This window comes from Mobula birostris, chromosome 13 (assembly GCF_030028105.1).
Source record: "Mobula birostris isolate sMobBir1 chromosome 13, sMobBir1.hap1, whole genome shotgun sequence".
Lineage (NCBI taxonomy): Eukaryota > Metazoa > Chordata > Chondrichthyes > Myliobatiformes > Myliobatidae > Mobula > Mobula birostris.
The window spans coordinates 103,242,682-103,261,295 of record NC_092382.1 but is presented as its reverse complement, the minus strand read 5'-3'; the positions used below and the strand labels follow the sequence as shown (position 1 = coordinate 103,261,295).

General features: G+C 59.8%; 1 protein-coding gene across 2 annotated transcripts; it reads left to right on the top strand.

The window, feature by feature from the left end:
• The first annotated feature begins 5,348 nt into the window (after positions 1 to 5,348).
• On the top strand, positions 5,349 to 17,301 carry LOC140207242 (uncharacterized). 2 transcript variants are annotated; one of them, XM_072275677.1, is made up of 5 exons: positions 5,349 to 6,096; positions 8,367 to 8,651; positions 9,973 to 10,248; positions 10,481 to 15,415; positions 16,443 to 17,301. In XM_072275677.1, the coding sequence occupies exons 1-5, from the start codon at positions 5,559 to 5,561 to the stop codon at positions 16,487 to 16,489; spliced, it is 6,081 nt and encodes a 2,026-aa protein (XP_072131778.1). In that variant the 5' UTR covers positions 5,349 to 5,558; the 3' UTR covers positions 16,490 to 17,301. The 2 variants fall into 2 exon arrangements, with proteins under 2 accessions (XP_072131778.1, XP_072131777.1); XM_072275676.1 differs by lacking the exon at positions 16,443 to 17,301 and having other exon boundaries at positions 10,481 to 16,436.
• Positions 17,302 to 18,614: the final 1,313 nt, after the last annotated feature.

Below are 18,614 nucleotides of genomic sequence, written 5' to 3'. Positions count from 1 at the left end.
GTAGCCAGACTGGACAAGGAACAGAAGCAAGCAATCTCGAACACACAGTAACATCAGAATATAGCATTAATGGTAAGACGCTTGGCAGTGTGGAGGATCAAAGGGATCTTGGGGTTCGAGTCCATAGGACGCTCAAAGCAGCAGCGCAGGTTGACTCTGTGGTTGAGAAGGCGTACGGTGCATTGGACTTCAACAATCGTGGAATTGAATTTAGGAGCCGAGAGGTAATGTTGCAGCTATATCGGACCCTGGTCAGACCCCATTTGGAGCACTGTGCTCAGTTCTGTTCGCCTCACTACAGGAAGGATTTAGAAACCATAGAAAGGGTGCAGAGGAGATTTACGAGGATGTTGCCTGGATTGGGGAGCATGCCTTCTGAGAATAGTTTGAGCGAACTCGGCTTTTTCTCCTTGGAGCGACGGAGGATGAGAGGTGACCTGATAGAGGTGTATAAGATGATGAGAGGCATTGATCGTGTGGTCAGTCAGAGGCTTTTCCCCCAGGGCTGAAATGGCTGCCGCAACAGGACACCAGTTTAAGGTGCTGGGGAGCAGGTACAGAGGAGATGTCAGGGGTAAGTTTTTTACTCAGAGAGTGGTGAGTGTGTGGAATGGGCTGCCGGCGACGGTGGTGGGGGCGGATAGGGTCTTTTTAAGAGACTTTTGTATAGGTACACGGAGCTTAGAAAAATAGAGGGCTACGGGTAAGCCTAGTAATTTCTAAGGTAGGGACATGTTCGGCACAACTTTGTGCTGTAGGTTTTCTATATGTTTCTATCGGGAAGAGAAAAGAGAAAATTCTTGTTGGAGAAACATCAAGGGCTCGAAGGAGCAGGGAGAAACCGCGTGGAAGGTTGCAGCCGGAGAAATCCCCGGTTGTGATCTGGGGCCGTGACACCCGGAGTAGGGGGATTCGCCCCAACAGGCCCCGGGCGCAACATCCTGAGATCTCGGTCCAGAAGGGCGCACTGTCGGGGGTCAGCGAGGGCAACGGGCCGAGCTCTTGCACGTAACGGTGTCTCCAGGACCACCCATCCCGTACCCACTCCTTGACGGTCGGTCACAACGGGAAGAGGCCAGGATCTAGGTGATGGAATGGGGGAGCGGGGGCTGGTGTGGTCCTCCACGACGGGCGCCGACTTCTGGCCACGCAGGGGGAGTAGGGTGCGAGAGTGACGGCGCAGCCATCTGGGGTACCAGGTATCAGCTCCCAGGGGTCCGTGGAGACCTGATCATCACGGGGGTCTGTATGGCCTTTCTCCCGCGGCGAGGAAATGCCCAGCCGCAGAGGACCACGCGTGTGACGTGAGATGGGACCAGCGCAAAGCAGGCACTTTCTTCCCCCTCGCCCCGCAACACAGAAGTCTTCACGAAGTGCGTGGTCCGAATGGCTTGGCCTTTCGACCAGCTGATTGGTCGGTCCGCTGTGACGCGATGGGTGGGAGGGGGGGAAGAGGCCCCGTCGCTGATTGGCTGTGCGTGGCGCGGAGGGTGGCCTGTCGCTTCGCCCGGACCCCGTGAATAGGCTCGGGGTCCGCGCGTCTCTTTTGCGGAATTTCCCGCGGGGGGTTCAAGTCAAGTCCTCTTTGACCCCACCTTCCCCCACGCAGGCGAATTCGTGCCCCTCTCCCATCTTCATGGGTAGAGACGGGGTTGCGGGGGCGGGACGTGTCGCTTCACAGCCATCTGATGCCCGGGGATCCTTTGCGGAGGGTTTCTCCCGGTTCGCTCCCGCCCGCACTGGATCCGGCAGACCACATTGGTCCTGGCTCGGTATTACGCTCCCTCCTCGGCGGCGGCCTCTCCCGGAGCTTTCAGCGCGAGATTTTTTATGGACGGACCCACCCGGTTGGGGTCACCTCTTGGTTTTCTTCTCGCGGTTGGACCCACCCGCACGGCTTCGCTGGGGCCACTCACGAGTCAGTCACGCTTTGCTGTGGGCCTGGAGACACATACAGGCCAGTCCAGTAGGCGTGACTGAACCCCAGATGGGTTTTTTTTACGACAGTCGAAAGGGCTTCGTGGTCATAGAAACATAAAAAGTAGGTGCAGGAGTAGGCCATTCGGCCCTTCGAGCCTGCACCGCCATTCAGTACGATCATGACTGATCATCCAACTCAGAACCCTGTACCTGCCTTCTCTCCATACCTCCTGATCCCTTTAGCCACAAGGGCCATATCTAACTCCCTCTTAAATAGAGCCAATGAACTGGCTTCAACTGTTTCCTGCAGCAGAGAATTCCACAGATTCACCACTCTCTCTGTGAAGAAGATTTTCCTAATCTCGGTCCTAAAAAGTTTCCCCTTTATCCTCAAACTGTGACCCCTCGTTCTGGACTTCCGCAACATCGGGAACAATCTTCCTGCATCTAGCCTGTCCAATCCCTTTAGAATTTTATACCTTTCAATAAGATCCCCCCCTCAATCTTCTAAATTCCAGCGAGTATAAGCCTAGTCGATCCAGTCTTTCATCATATGAAAGTCCTGCCATCCCAGGAATCAATCTGGTGAACCTTCTTTGTACTCCCTCTATGGCAAGAATGTCTTTCCTCAAATTAGGGGACCAAATCTGCACACAATACTCCAGGTGTGGTCTCACCAAGGCCTTGTACAACTGCAGTAGTACCTCCCTGCTCCTGTACTCGAATCCTCTCGCTATAAATGCCAGCATACCATTCGCCTTTTTCACCGCCTGCTGTACCTGCATGCCCACTTTCAATGACTGGTGTATAATGACACCCAGGTCTCGTTGCACCTCCTCTTTTCCTAATCGGCCACCATTCAGATAATAATCTGTTTTCCTATTTTTGCCACCAAAGTGGATAACCTCACATTTATCCACATTAAATTGCATCTGCCATGAATTTGCCCACTCACCTAACCTATCCAAGTCACCCTGCATCCTCTTAGCATCCTCCTCACAGCTAACACTGCCGCCCAGCTTCGTGTCATCCGCAAACTTGGAGATGCTGCATTTAATTCCCTCATCCAAGTCATTAATATATATTGTAAACAACTGGGGCCCCAGCACTGAGCCTTGCGGTACCCCACCAGCCATCTGCTGTCGAAAGCGCCGCGACCAAATCTCCCTCGTCTCTACCCACGAACGATCCGGGAGGGGCCCAAAATCGACCTAATCGGGCGTCCAAGCGGACACGCAGCGCGGAAGAGAACACGCGGCACAGGCTTTCCGCGGACAAACACGCGGGCAGACCTCTCGGTCCGATTCGCGGGCCAGGGGGGCGGGCAAAGTCCCGGAGGGCGGCGCACAGCCAGTCAGCGACCAGTTGCCTCCCCTGAAGACCAATAATGGCCGCCCGTCAGCTGACTGACAGGCGTCAAGCAGCCGGCGGTCACGCCACGAGGGGAGCAGACGGCGCCTGCTCGTAGGGTGACGGGACGTTTGCAACCAAATTGCGAAAAAGCCGGCCGGCAACTCGACCCCGACCACCCGAGCTACGGTACGCATTTTCCTGGTTGTTTCCAACTAATTTAATTCTTTTAGTGTTGGCTCGTGGCCAAGTGGTTAAGGCGTTCGTCTAGTGATCTGAAGGTCGCCAGTTCGAGCCTTGGCTGGGACAGCGTGTTGTGTCCTTGAGCGAGGCACTTAACCACACATTGCTCTGCGACGACACTGTATAGGTCCTAGTGCCCTTCCCTTGACAACATCGGTGGCGTGGAGAGGGGAGACTTGCGACATGGGCAACTGCCGGTCTTCCGTACAATCCTTGCCCAAGGACGGGAGCCGTGCCCGTTGTTCTGTGCTCGGTGCTCGTTCTTGGATGGGCAATGGCGAATGCTCGTCGGGCCGAAGTTCAAGGCACAATGGCCCCCGGTGGTCTCAAGTTTCTCATGAGGAAAGTTTCAGGCCTGTCCCTCTGGAGCGGAAGAAGGACGACAGCGTGCTAGCGGGGGGCAGTCAGAGACCTTTCCCCGGGGCAGAAATGGGTGAGGGGGCGAGGTGCATAATTTTAAGGCGATTGGAGGAAAATATCAGAGGTAGTTGGTGTATGTCTTTTTTGGTTGATTGCGGGAAACGCCTGGCCGGCGGTGGTGTGGTAGGGGGCGGCGCAGTCACGACATTTGAAGGACCCCCCAGAAAGACCTACGGGGGTGGGGGCGCGAAGGATTAGGTCGGTCTTAGGGCTGGTTTAAAAGGTCGGCACACCATCGTGGGCCCAAGGACCTTAGTAGTCCCCTCTCCCTCTCACGCACTCACTTCGACGGCTCACCACTCCCGCCCTCTCCCTTCCTATCACCTCCCTCCAACTAACCCCCACCTCCCCAGCTTGCCTCGAAATCATCTCTATCTTCCTTCTCAATCTACCTCCCCCCACCTCCCTACTCTACTTCCACCCTCAATCCCCTCCCCCTCTCTCTCTCCGCCTTCGGAAACCCCTCTCGGTCTCCAGCGACCGAAACCCCTCCCCCGCCGCTCTCTCTTTCTCTAACGATCTTCCCCCACCACCCACGACTCCCTCTTCCTCCTCCTCCTCCGCCTACCTCCCCGCTCTCTACCCCTGCTCTCATCTCCGTCTGCCTCCCCCCAGCCGCCCACTCTCCCGATCTCCTCTAACTCCTTTTCCGCCCCCACCCCCGCCCCATCTACACACCCAGCCCTGCACTCTGGGAGTCGGGTCATACGGTTCTGTCCCGCCGGCCGGCGGATGGGTGGTGGGGGAGGGGGAGAGATGGGAATTCGGGGACTATGGAGGTAGTGTCGGTGTCCTCGGTGTCCGACGGCCCGTGGTTGGGGGTGGAGAGGTTGAGGGCGGGGCGGGAAGGGGAGGGCGATCGGCGGAGTTGGGGGGGGGGGGAGGACGGGAGTGCGGTCTGGGTCTCTCTACCGGTCCGTTGAGGGGTGAGGGGAGGAGTCGGGGGTCCGGGGTCCGGCGTGAGTCCACGTAAGGGGCTCTGCTCTCCCACTCAGTGTCGTGGGAGCGGTTCGGTTGGGCACCGTCGGGATTCTGATTCTCATTTCTTTCTCTCTCTCTCTTTACTCCTCCCACGCCCTCCCCAAATCCCACCCTCTCCCCCTACCTCCCTGCGCGACCCCTCCTCCCTCTGCCAAACCCTCTTACCATCACCAACCCTCTTCTCCCCTCTCCCAACCAACTCTCCCCCCGCAACCTCCAATTCCTTCCTCAATGTCCCCTTCCAATCACCCCGAAAGCGTCCCTCCCTCCTCCCCTCAACCCTCCCCAACCTCCAATTCCCTGCTCAAACCCCATCGCCTCCGCCCTCCCAATTTTCCTCGAAACCCCCCTCTCTCCTTCCCCAAATTCAAACTCCCTCCCCAACCTCACGTCCAATCGGCCTCTCAATTTCCCGCCCTCCAACTCCCTCGAACTACCTCGGAACCCTCCCTCCCTCGTCCTGCAATCCCTCAAAACCCTTCCGACCTCCAAATCTCACCTCAACTCCAATCCTCCCTCCAATTTCTGATCCCTACCTCGAACTCCCTTGCAATCTAACCCGGAACTCTCCGCCACCCCTCCCAGCTGGGTCGCCGGCCTCCCCGCACACCTGCTCCCCTCCTCCGGGCCTGCCGGTCGATGTGATGCTGGCTATCGACGGCTCGGGCAGCGTGGGCCCTCACGAGTTCCGCCGGGCGACGGAGCTGCTCTCGGAACTGGCACGGCGGCTGACCGACGGGGTGTCCGGAGGACTGAGGGTGGGCCTCCTCCAGGTGGGCGAGCGGCCGCTGTTGGAGCTGCCGCTGGCGGCTGGTACCCCGCCCGGGAAGGCGCTCGACGCACTCCGGGACCTGCGGCAGTCGCTGGGCGACACCAACGCCGCCCAGGCGCTAAATCTCGCCGCGAAGGAGTTCTCGGAGGCAGGGGCCACCGGAGATGGGCTGAGGCTGCCCCGCGCCCGGGTGCTGGTCTGGGTGACGGACGGCCTGTCCTCAGAGCCAATGGCGGTGGCCGGCGGACGGCTGCGGCGGGACGGGGTGCTGGTCTTCGTGGTGAGCACAGGCCGGCGCCGGGCCGGCGACCTCCGGGCGGTGGCCAGCCCGCCCGCCGGGCACTTCCTCATCCTGGCCGAGGCCGACGAGCTGCCGGCGGTGGCTGGGCGCATCTGCCGCACACTGGCCGGTGAGTGGCGACCAAGCGGAGGTGGCGACCGCGGCGCCCCACACACGGTCCGCTCCTGTCCGGGATCCGTCACCTCCCTCCGATCCTCCCCATCATTCTTCCTCCTCCCCCGACAGCCGTCCCGGTACATGCCACCGCCCCGGGACTTCCCCTCCGCCGTACCCTTCCGCCTGGCCAAGTGGTTAAGGCGTTCGTCTGGTGAGCTGAAGGTCGCTACTTCGAGCCTTGGCCGAGGCGGCGTACTGGGACCTTGAGCAAGGCACTTAACCACACATTGCTCTGCGACGACACCGGATAGGTCCTAGTGCCCTTCCCTTTGACTCCCGTGGAGAGGGGAGACTTGCAGCATGGGCAACTGCTAGTCTTCCATAGAACCTTGCCCAGGCCTGCGCCCTGGAAACCTTCCAAGGCGCAAATCTCATGAGACTAACGGATGCCTATATATTTAAAAAAAAGCCCTTCCGCAGCCCCCACACCGCCTCAGTCCCCTCAGCGTCTCGCATCTTCCCCCCACCTCGGGATTTCCCTCCGCCCTGTTACACCACGCCACGACACCGACCCGTGTTGCCCACCTCCCCGCCTCTAATCTAGTCCGTCCGCCACCCGGGGCGCTCCCCTCTCCCTCTGGTCCACCGTACATAGCCTCCCCTCCCTCCCCCCCCCCCGGCCCCGGGGCGTGAGGACCATGGATGTGCCGAACAAGAACATCCCCCTCGGTCTACACATCCCCTCCCTCCTTCCCTCCACCTCGCACGCACCGCCCCCGGACCTCTCCGCGCCGATTCACTCCAACCTCTCTCTGACACCTCCCCTTGCTTTCGACGCTGCACACTTAGAGTTAACCACACCCCTCGCGTTCCCCTCCCCTACACACCCTCCCCGTCCTTACACACCCTTCACATCCCTCCCCTCCCCTACACACCCTTCACATCTCTTCCCTCCCCAAGACACCCTCCACGTTCCTCCCCTCACATCCTCCACGTCATTCCCCTCCCCTACACACCCTCCACGTCCCTCCACTCCCCTACACACCCTCCACGTTCCTCCCCTCACACCCTCCACGTCATTCCCTTCCCCTACACACCCTCCACGTCCCTCCCCTCACACCCTCCACGTCAGTCCCCTCACCTACACACCCTCCACGTCCCTCCTCTCTAGTTCCCCTCCACTACATAACACCCCTCCACGCCCCTCGCCTCCCCTACACTTCCTCCACGTCTCTCGCCTCTAGTTTCCCCCCGCTACATAATCACACGCCTCCACATCCATCCTCTCCCCCACACACCCTCCATATCCCCTCCCCTATATACCCTCCACATCTCTCCACTACATACCCTCCTCGTTCCTCCCCTACACACCCTCCACGTCCCTCCCCTCCCCTCACACGCTCCACGTCCCACCCCTCACACACTCCACATCCCCCTCCTCCCCTACACACACTTCACGTCCCTCCTCTCCCCTCCCCAAACACCCTCCACATCTCTCCCCTCCCCTAGACACCCTCCACGTCCTTCCCCTCCCCTACACACACTTCAAGTCCCTCCCTTCTAGTTCTCCTCCATTACATAATCACACGACTCCACATCCATCCCCTCCCCTGCACACCCTCCCCATCCATCCCCTCCCCTGCACACCCTCCCCATCCCTCCGTATCCCCTCCCCTATATACCCTCCACATCTCTCCACTACACACCCTCCTTGTCCCTCTCCAACACTCCATTCACGCCCCTTCCCTCCACTTCCCCCGCGCTACGCAACCACACCCGCCCGCTACACTCCCTCCACGTCCCTCCTCTTCACACTCTCCACATCCCTCCCCTCCCCTTCACACCCTCCACGTCCCTCCTCTCCCCTACACTCCCTCCACGTCCCTCTCCTCCCTTACACACCCTCCACATCCCTTCCCTCCCCTACACTCCCTCCACATCCCTCCCCTTCACTCCCTCCACATCTCTCCCCTCCCCTACACACCCTCCACGTCCTTCCGCTCCCCTCGCTGCCCTACAGGTGCTTCCCCGCCCCTGTCTTCCTTCACCTCCTCCCTCCCCGTCGGCCCACCTCCAGATGCTCCCCGCCGATCCCCTTCCCCCGCCTCTCAGCCCATCCACCTCCCCGCCCCTCCTCCTCACCCATCGCCACCCTCAAGCCCCCTCCCCCTTTCCCTCCCCACTGTCCACCCGTCCCCCTTTCTCCTCCCTCACCTTTTCCCCGCTCATCGCCCTCTTCCTCTCAATCCCTTCCCTCCCCGCCCCCCCCACCCCGCCCCGCAGGGTTACTGGGCCCGGGCCGGCTGGAGTTCGTCCCGGTCGGCCCCCGTGCCGCGGCGCTGACCTGGCCGAAGCTCGCCGTCTCGCAGGAGGACGCCTACCTGCTGGAGTTCGCCCCCGAGGGGGGGTCGCCGGGAGAGAGCTACCCCCGGCAGATCCGCGTTCTTTCCTGGGATGCCCGCTCCGTCACCGTCAGGGGACTGCAGCCCGACACCCTCTACCGGTTCCGGCTCAGTGTCCGTGGACGGGGCTGGGGGCAGCTGGAAGCCGAGGGGAGAACCCCCAAAGGTACTGGGGAAGCTGCGGTGAGGATGGGGGTAGGGTGGTGCGGATAAACTGGGGGGGGGTGGGTGGAGCGGTGGAGAGAAAGAGGTAGCAACGGGGGATGGGGACATAGAACATAAAACAGTACAGGCCCTTCGGCCCACAATGTTGTGCCGACCCTCAAGCCCTGCCTCCCATATAAATCCCCACCTTAAATTCCTCCATATACCTGTCTAGTAGTCTCTTAAACTTCACTAGTGTATCTGCCTCCACCACTGACTCAGGCAGTGCATTCCACGCACCAACCACTCTCTGAGTAAAAAAACTTCCCCTTGAACTTCCCACCCCTTACCTTAAAGCCATGTCCTCTCGTATTGAGCAGTGGTGCCCTGGGGAAGAGGCGCTGGCTATCCACTCTATCTATTCCTCTATCAATTCAGCCAGAGACACATTGCACCGAGATGCAACACAGAGCGTCATAGGAAGTCATTCCTGCCTGTGGCCATCAACTTTACAACTCCTCCCTTGGAGGGTCAGACAACCTGAGCCAATAGGCTGGTCCTGGACTTATTTCATAATTTACTGGCATAATTTACATGTTACTTTTTAACTATTTATGGATCTATTACTATTTATTATTTATGGTGCAACTGTAACGAAAACCAATTTCCCCCGGGATCAATAAAGTATGACTATGACTATTTAATATCTTGTACACCTCTATCATGTCTCCTCTCATCCTCCTTCTCTCCAAAGAGTAAAGCCCTAGCTCCCTTAATCTCTGATCATAATGCATACTCTCTAAACCAGGCAGCATCCTGGTAAATCTCCTCTGTACCCTTTCCAAAGCTTCCACATCCTTCCTATAGTGAGGCGACCAGAACTGGACACAGTGCTCCAAGTGTGGCTTAACCAGAGTTTTGTAGAGCTGCATCATTACATCGCAACTCTTAAACTCTATCCCTCGACTTATGAAAGCTAACACCCCATAAGCTTTCTTAAATACCCTATCCACCTGTGAGGCAGCTTTCAGGGATCTGTGGACATGTACCCCCAGATCCCTCTGCTCCTCCACACTACCAAGTATCCTGCCATTTACTTTGTACTCTGCCTTGGAGTTTGTTCTTCCAAAGTGTACCACCTCACTTAGGAGAGAGAGGGAGGTGGGGGAGACAGCGAGGGAGAAGAGAGAGTGAGATAAGGCCAGAGAAATTGTTGGAGAGAGGGGACAGAGGGAGAGGAGGTGGTGGAGTGGGAGAGAGGAACAACAATGGCTTCCTAACATCTACCGCCTCTTCCCCCGCCCCCCTCTCTCTCTCCTCCCCCCCCTACTTACCCGCCCCAGAGGAGAACGGCCCTATCGAGCTCTCTCTTTTCCCCCTCTCCCCCCACAGCCTGGGACTCGACTGGACCTCCAACCCGGACGGCGTCACCGGCTACGGGGTCATCTACGGGCCGCTGGAGGGGCGGGGCGAGGTGCACACTCTCCGGCTCGACCGGACCCAGAAGGGGGTGCTGCTCGAGGGGCTGAGACCGCAGACCGAGTACCTCGTCACCCTCTCCGCCTCGTACGCCTCGGGGCAGAAGCGGACCTTCGCCTTGCGGGGGCAAACCCTCCCAGGTAACGAGGGACGTCGGGTAGTGGAGTGAGGAGGGTGGATGACGGGGATGGAGTGAGCGGATTACGGAGATGGGAGGGAGGGCGTGATGGAGACGGGCACTTGTGCGGGGCGGTGGGGGGGAGACGGGGAGGACGGGGCTGGAGGGAGGGTCTGACGGAGATGGGAGGGACGAGTAGGGATGGAGGTAGCCACAGAGGCCAACTAATCTTCCCTCTTCACGACCCCCTGCAGATGGACCGAATACCACCGGATTCCAGCTGCCTTGGGATGCGGGATCTTTCTATGCCACCACCCCCGGGTGGACCGCTGACCTCTCCCGGACCCCGCCTCGGCCCGGCACGGGGGGTTCCGAGCCCCGTGCCGTCACTCCATCCTCGTCCCCGCCGGCCCCTGCCGGCCTGACACCCGCTGCCGTGGGGCCCGCGGCCAGGACGGGAGGGCCGCCAGACGCGGGGAGCGCGGCGCCCCGGCCGGAGCCCGCAGGCGTTGCTTCTGAAGACGCCCGCCAGGCTGGACGCCCGGCCACCCAGCTACCGGGGATTGCTGGACCTACCCGCCCCGTCGATCATCCAGGGGCGCAGACAGATGTTCCAACCCGGCTGGTTGCGCACCCAGATGTTGGGGCGACTCCAGAAACCAAAACGTTGGCAATTCCAGATGTCGGGTCCACGGGAACCCATCCAGATGTTGGTGCGACCCCAGAAACCAAAACATCGGGAATTCCAGATGTCGTGTCCACGGGAACCAAACCAGATGTTAGGGCAAACCCAGAAACCAAAACATCGGGAATTCCAGATGTCGTGTCCACGGGAATCCATCCAGATTTTGGGGGAACCCCAGAAACCAAAACATTGGGAGTGCCAGATGTTGGGTCCACGGGAATCCATCCAGATGTTAGGGCAATCCCAGAAACCAAAACATCGGGAATTCCAGGTGTCGTGTCCACGGGAACCCAACTAGATGTCAGAGCAACCCCAGACACCAAAACATTGGGAATGCCAGATGTCGCGTCCACGGGAATCCACTCAGATGTTGGGGCGACCCAGGAAACAAAAACATTGGGAATTCCAGATATTGGGTCCACGGGAATCCATCCAGATGTTAGGGCGACCCAGGAAACCAAAACATCGGGAATTCCAGATGTCGGATCCACGGGAATCCATCCAGATGTTGGTGCGACCCAGGAAACCAAAACATTGGGATTTCCAGATGTCGGGTCCACGGCAACACAAACAGATGTTGGGGCTACCCCAGAAACCAAAACATTGGGAATTCCAGATGTCGGGTCCACGGGAATCCATCCAGATGTTGGTGCGACCCAGGAAACCAGAACATTGGGAATTCCAGATGTCTGGTCCCCAGGAACACAAGTAGATGCTGGGGCGACGCAAGGAGCCAAAACATTGGGAATTCCAGATGTCGGGTCCACGGGAACACAAACAGATGTTGTGGCGACCCCAGAAACCAAAACGTTTGGAATTCCAGATGTCATGTCCACGGTAACCCAACTAGATGTCAGGGTAACCCCAGAAACCAAAACATTGGGAATTCCAGATGTCGGGTCCACGGGAACACAAACAGATGTTGTGGCGACCCCAGAAACCAAAACGTTGGGAATTCCAGATGTCGGGTCCACGGGAATCCATCCAGATGTTGGCGCGACCCAGGAAACCAGAACATTGGGAATTCTAGATGTCGGGTCCACGGGAACCCAACCAGATGTTAGGACGACCCAGGAAACCAAAACATCGGGAATTCCAGATGTTGGGTCCACGGGAACACAAGCAGATGTTGGGGCGACCCCAGAAAACGAAACATTGGGAATTCCAGATGTCGGGTCCACGGGAACACAAGCAGATGTTGGAGCTACCCCTGAATCGAAAACGTTGGGAATTCCAGATGTCGGGTCCACGGGAGCACAAGCAGATGTTGTGGCAACCCCAGAAACCAAAACATTGGGAATTCCAGATGTCGGGTCCACAGGAACACAAGTAGATGCTGGGGCGACGCAAGAAGCCAAAACATTGGGAATTCCAGATGTCGGGTCCACGGGAACACAAACAGATGTTGTGGCGACCCCAGAAACCAAAACGTTGGGAATTCCAGATATCGGGTCCACGGGAACCCAACCAGATGTTAGGACGACCCAGGAAACCAAAACATCGGGAATTCCAGATGTCGGTTCCACGAGATATCAAGCAGATGTTGGAGCTACCCCTGAATCGAAAACGTTGGGAATTCCAGATGTTGGGTCCACGGGAACACAAGCAGATGTTGGAGCTACCCCTGAATCGAAAACGTTGGGAATTCCAGATGTCGGGTCCATGGGAACACAAGCAGATGTTGGAGCGACCCCAGAAACCGAAACATTGGGAATTCCAGATGTCGGGTCCACAGGAATCCATTCAGATGTTGGCGCGACCCAGGAAACCAGAACATTGGGAATTCCAGATGTCGGGTCCACAGGAACACGAGTAGATGCTGGGGCGACGCAAGAAGCCAAAACATTGGGAATTCCAGATGTCGGGTCCACGGGAACACAAACAGATGTTGTGGCGACCCCAGAAACCAAAACGTTGGGAATTCCAGATGTCATGTTCACGGGAACCCAGCCAGATGTTGGTGCGACCCAGGAAACCAAAACATTGGGAATTGCAGATGTCGGGTCCACGGGAAGCCATCCAGATGTTGGGGCGACACAAGAAACCAAAACATTGGGAATTGCAGAGGCCGGGTCTACAGAGAGTCGGTCAGATGCCGGACGTACAGAAGGCCAACCAGCAGAACTTCCAGAGGCGGCCACCCAACCAGCCGGGCAACCAGGTGCCGTCTCTCCAGAGGACCGTTCGGATGATTCACCGACTCAGCCAGCCGGGCCAACAGACGCGGGTCCGACGGATCACCACGGATTGGGGAGCCCGGCTGTCGGATCCACAGAATCCCAGCTGGCGGGGCCGCCAGGGGCCGGAGCTAGCCGACCAGCGGGAGATCCAGACGTGCTTCCTACCCGGCCCATTGAACGTCCAGGCGTCGGCTCAACAGGCACCCGGCCAGATGTTGCACCCTCAGCAACCCAGCCCGCGCTGCGTCCAGATGTTCCCACCCAGCCGTCCGGACGTCCAGATGTTCACCCTGCGGCAACTCACTCTGGTGCCGGCTCTACAGAAACCCGCCCAGATGTTCCTGTCCAACCGACCGGGCACCCCGATGTTGGAATAACCCAAGCTGGGCCCAGAGGTGCTCCGTCTACCGGAATCTACGGATCGGGAAGTTCGGATGGGAAGTCCACCGAAGCCCAAAGTTCGGGACATGCGGATATCCGTCCCACGGAGGCACAAGATTCAGAAAATCCAAATGTGAGGTCCACGGCGAGCCAGCCAACTGGGGAAGGCCGACCCGTCCCAACAGGCGCGTCTATAGAAGTCCAAGGTTTCGGGTCTGCGGTAACCTTCCTGGTGACGTCTCCAACTGTTGGTCCGACCCAACCGGCTGGCCGCCCCGCCGTGGCCACTCCGGAGCCCCAGCCAGCCGCTGGGCCGACCGAGGCGGCGCTGGCAGAGGCTGGGACTGGAGAGGCCCGGAAACTGCGAGTGACCGTCGCGGCGCCGGTAGTAGTCCGACCAGCGACGCACGCAGACGTCGATCCTGTGCGACGGGTAGAACATCCAGATGTTGCGGCTGCGGAGACCCAGCCGGCGACGGCGTCGCACGTCGACCCTACGCGACCGGTGGGACGTCCGAATTTCGGGTCTACAAAAACCCCACCACCCGGGCCTACAGATAGCCAAGGTGTAGAACGCCCATATGTTGGATCAACTGAAACTCAACCAGTAGAACATCCAGATGTTTATACCCAGCCAGGAGAACGTCCAGATATTCGGTCTACGGAAGCTGACCAACTACATAATGGGTCCACAGGAGTTGGTCCCACAGCAACGCCAAGGGCGAATAGTCAAGGTGACGGGCCTAGAGCGCCCCCCAGTCTCAAACCTACCGAAAGTCCACCACTGCCCAAAGACGCGTCAACGCCGGGCCAGTCAGTGACGAAGCCAGATCATGGGTCGGGGGCAGCCCAAACCTCCGGGCCCGCAGAGGCCCAGCCGTTGCCAAGAGATGGGCCCGGACAAGCCACCACTCCATGTCTCGGCTCCACGGAAGTGCGTCCAGGAGCCCGGTCCCGGGAGACCCAAACAGTGGCCTCTGCGGATGCGGGAGGGCCGACCCCGACCGGCTTCCCCTGCGACGTGCAACTCGGAGCCGGGACACCGGAGCCCGCAGACCGACGGTCCACGGAACTCCCCAGCGCGGAGGTCCGGCGCGCGGGGATGGAGCCAACGGAGAGCCCGGATGCTAGGTCCATCCGGAGAAGGCAAGGCTCGGACGGAGGGCCCACCCAGCGCAGGGGGTCTCCGGGTGTTGTATCCCGGCCGGCCGAAGATCCAGATGTGGGAGTCTCCCAGCCATCGAAAGATCCAGAAGTCAGGCCCACTGATCCGGTGGCCAGCTCCAGTCAACCTGCGGGCAATCCATATACTCGGCCCAGCGAAGCCCCACTGCCGGGGCAGCCGGATGCCGAGACTCGATCGGCGGAGCAGCGGGCAGCCGGGGGGACTGAGATCTATCCAGACGCTGGGGCCACCCATACGCGGAGTGAGCCCGGGCCCGCCCCTGTCCAAACAACGAAAGACCCACTCGCCCCGCCACCGGACGATCCAGGTCTGGGAGCCGCCGGGACCCAGCCGGGGAGCGATCCAGACGTCGGGCGCACCGGGACGGTCACTCCGACCAGAGGGCCTCTCGGGTGGCAGGCAAAACGCGCTACCGCCCTTCCACCCTCGCCTTCCCTCGCTCCCTCCCCTCCGACCGGCACGGCCTCCCTGCGCACGGCGCCGCCCCGCCCCTCTGGGCTGCGGTTGACCCAGCTGGCGCCCACCTCCATGGTGGCGTCGTGGAACCCGTCGCGAGGCCACGGCCGGGTCGAGGGCTACCTGCTGAGGCAGTCCCTGCAGGGCTCGGGCCAGTGGACGGAGGTGTGGCTGCCGCCCCGCATTCACCGCGTCACCTTCCGACACCTGAAGAGGGGCAGCCGGCAGCATGTCTGCCTCAGGACCCGCTACGCCCGCGGGGTCAGCCAGTCCGTCTGCACCAGGGCACGGTTACCGTCAGGTGAGAGACACTGCCGGTGTTGCTGGGTGAATCGGGCGTCCGGGCGGGGAAGGGGTTAATCCTGCCACCGGCTTTTTGGGTGGGGGCGGTGGGGAGAGGGTTAACTATAGAGCGAATTTATTTAAACGAGGAGAGAGAGAGAGAGAGAGAGAGAGAGAATTAATTATGGGAGAGGGGGTTCAGCTGTGGAAATTTAATAAGTAGTCGCGGCAACTACAGAGTTAATCCCCGGGACGGATTAATTGCAAGAGAGAGGGTTTATTAAGGAAGAGGCCCACTTCAGTACGGGAGACAATGGGTTACTGATGGACGGGAATGGTTTACTTACAGGAGAGAGAGAGTTAATGATGGGAGAGAAGGGGTTAATTGCTAGGTGGTGGTGGTGGTGGGGTTAATTGGGGGGGGTGCTGTTAATTACGGGAGCGTTTTTTTTGTCCGCGGGCAGACAGGGGGTTAATACCCCTTAGAGCCGGGTCAGGGGGTGCTGGGATTGGGTTAATCTCGGGTGAGGGAGGGGTTAATGCGAGATGGAGAGGGGGTTAATACGAGGGAGAGGAAGTTAATCCCCTCCCTCACCTCCCCCTTCTCCACCACCGCTGCCGACCGCTGGAAATGTCTGTCGGAAGGGGTTAATTCCCCGAGGGGAGAGAAGGTAAATACCGTCTTCCCGGCCGAGGGTGGGTGGGTGCGGGGGGGCGGAGGGGTGGTCACCTCACCTTCGGAGGTGGTCCGAAGGGGTTAATCTCGGGTGACGGAGAAATAATAACCCCCCACCCCAGCCGCCGCCCGCCACCCTTCCCAGGCCGGGTAAGGATCTGTCAGAGGAATTGGGGAAGGGGTTATTACCAGGTGAGGAAGGGGTTAATTCCATAGGGAGAGAGGGGATAAAAGACGGGGTTAACCCCCACATCTTTGCGGTTGGGGGAACTAGTCTATCAGGGAGAGTGAGGGAGATGGGTTAATTCCGGAGGGCACGGCGGGGTTAGGATTAGGGTTGGCGGACTGAATCTCTGTTTCTACTCCACAGGAAAGCCCCTAATCTGGAACGCCTGCTCCCGCTTCTTCCGGCTCTGAGCTCGGGATGGGGGCAGCGACGGGGAGGGGGTGGGGTGGGGGGTCACCGTGCCCCGCCAACAGCGGAATCTCACCCCCTCCGCAAGCACTGAGGAGAGGGGAGGGGTAGCGGCGGAGGTCCTGGAGGCCACGGTTCAGCTGCGGAGGGGCGTCGGAGATCGGAGCGGAGGGGAGACATCTGCCCCTTGGAGATACCACCCCCTCCCTCCCCCCCACCACACCAGCCGCTCTGTTGCGGGGTTCGTGGGGAGGGAGGTGGGGTCGGTGAGATGGTGAGGTGGGCTGTGTGTGTGTGTTGGGGGGCGGGAGAGTGAGATGGTGGGGAATGAAAGTGGGTATCTCGGGGTTCAGGGAGGGGCAGACGGGACGGATGAAGTCGGGGTTGGAAAAAGGGGGACGGGAGGAGTAGAATGTGTTCTGTGAATTCTGTCCCGACTTTCCCTAGTCCCACTCTTCTCCCGGCCCCTCCCTCTCTTCCCCCTGCCCCGTCCTTCTCTCCTCCCACCCGCCTCTTTTCTCCCTTCTCTTCCACCCGATCCCCGTCTCCCCTCTCCCCCTCCCGCACCCCCTCTCCTTACCCCCACTCGCCCCCTTCCCCCGCGTCCTTCCCTCCCAAATCCTTTCCTTCTCCGCTCCTCCCCCCCTTACCCCGTCCCTCTCCCTCTGTCTCCACCCCCTCCCTCCCCACCGCCCCTCTGTGCCTCACTCGCTCTTTCTGCACGGGTCCTGCGGGAGACGGGGGGTGGGGGCGAAAGGCGAGGACGGGGCGCACTGCGAGGGGGAACGGAGGACGGAGGAGTTGTTCCGATGATTGGGAGGCTGAGGGAGCGGGGCCGGGGGAGAGCGGCGGAGTGGGAAGGGGGAAGACTGGGAACGGGGAACGGACGTGGGGGAGGGGGAAGGGCTTGGGGGCAGTGAGGCGAGGTGGGAGTGGGAAGCGGGGTGGGGGGGAAGAGGAGGGGGAGGTTAAGGAGACGAAAAGAGAGGAGGGAGGAGTGAGAATGGGAAGGAGTGGGAGGAGAGGGGGGTTCAGAAAAGGGGAAGGGAGAGGGGCACAAGAAAGGGGAGGAGGGAGACGGAGAAAGAAGGGGGAGAGAGAGGGGGGAAAGGTGGGGAGAAAGAGTGGGAGGGGAGAGGGAGGGGGGAAGGGAAAGGGGGTTGAGAGAGTGCGCAACAGGGGAGGGAGATGGAGAGTGGGGGGGAGAGAGTGGGAATGGAGGGGGGGGGGTTGAGGGCGAGGGGGAGAGGTGAGGAGGTTGAGAGAGGGGTGAGCGAGAGGGGGCTGGGAGATGAGAGGGAGGTGGCGGCGAGAGAGGGGTGGAAGGGAGAGAGAACGGGCAGGGGAAGAGAGATTGGGGATAGAGTAGGGGGAGAAAGGTTGGGATAGAGAGGGGTGAGGGCGACGGGGTGACGTGGGACGGGAGGGGAGGGTGGAACGGTAGGAGGGTGCACCTCCTGGCGCCGCTCGGGACGGGAGAGGGCGAGAGTGCTGAAGCGGGGGGGGGGGGGGGTGGGGTGGTGTAGGTGCTTTATCGTATCCGGGGTAACTGTGGGAAAGGGGCAGTGACTGCTGACTACCCCATATAGCTGCCTCGGGAAAGGGTGGGGTGGGGTGCAGGGACGGGGTGCGGGGTGCGATTCACTGCCCCGACCCCCCACCCCGCTTGTAACGACGCGCACAGAGTGCGGTTGGCGCGTCACGGGAGCCGGCGGGAGGGGAGCGGTGGCTGGGGTTGGGGGGAGGTGGTGGGCTCGGAAAAAAACTACGGGGGGTGGAGTGGGAAACAGAATGTTTATTGTTTTTCGATAGAGTGCAATACATAAGGATACTATAAGTTACAGGGAGAAATAGCATATATATATATATCATACATAAAAATAATGTTAAAAGAGTGTAACATAACGTTAGTGTTTGTGGGTTAGAACATAGAAATCCACCGCACTGTACAGGCCCTTCGGCTCACAATGTTGTGCTGACCATGCAACCCAATCTAGAGACTGACTATATTTCCCCGAGCGCATAGCCCTCTATTTTCTACGCTTCACGTACCGAAAAGTCTCTTAAAAGACCCTATCGTATCCGCCTCCACCACCGTTGCCCTCAGCCGATTCCACGCACTCACCA

Excerpts from the sequence above, each read along its gene's own strand:
- LOC140207242 (XM_072275676.1), top strand. The coding sequence starts at position 5,559 with ATGCTGGCTATCGACGGCTCGGGCAGCGTGGGCCCTCACGAGTTCCGC. Across the intron at positions 6,097-8,366 it reads CATCTGCCGCACACTGGCCG|GGTTACTGGGCCCGGGCCGG; the intron begins GTGAGTGGCGAC and ends CCCGCCCCGCAG. Across the intron at positions 8,652-9,972 it reads CGAGGGGAGAACCCCCAAAG|AGGAGAACGGCCCTATCGAG; the intron begins GTACTGGGGAAG and ends TACCCGCCCCAG.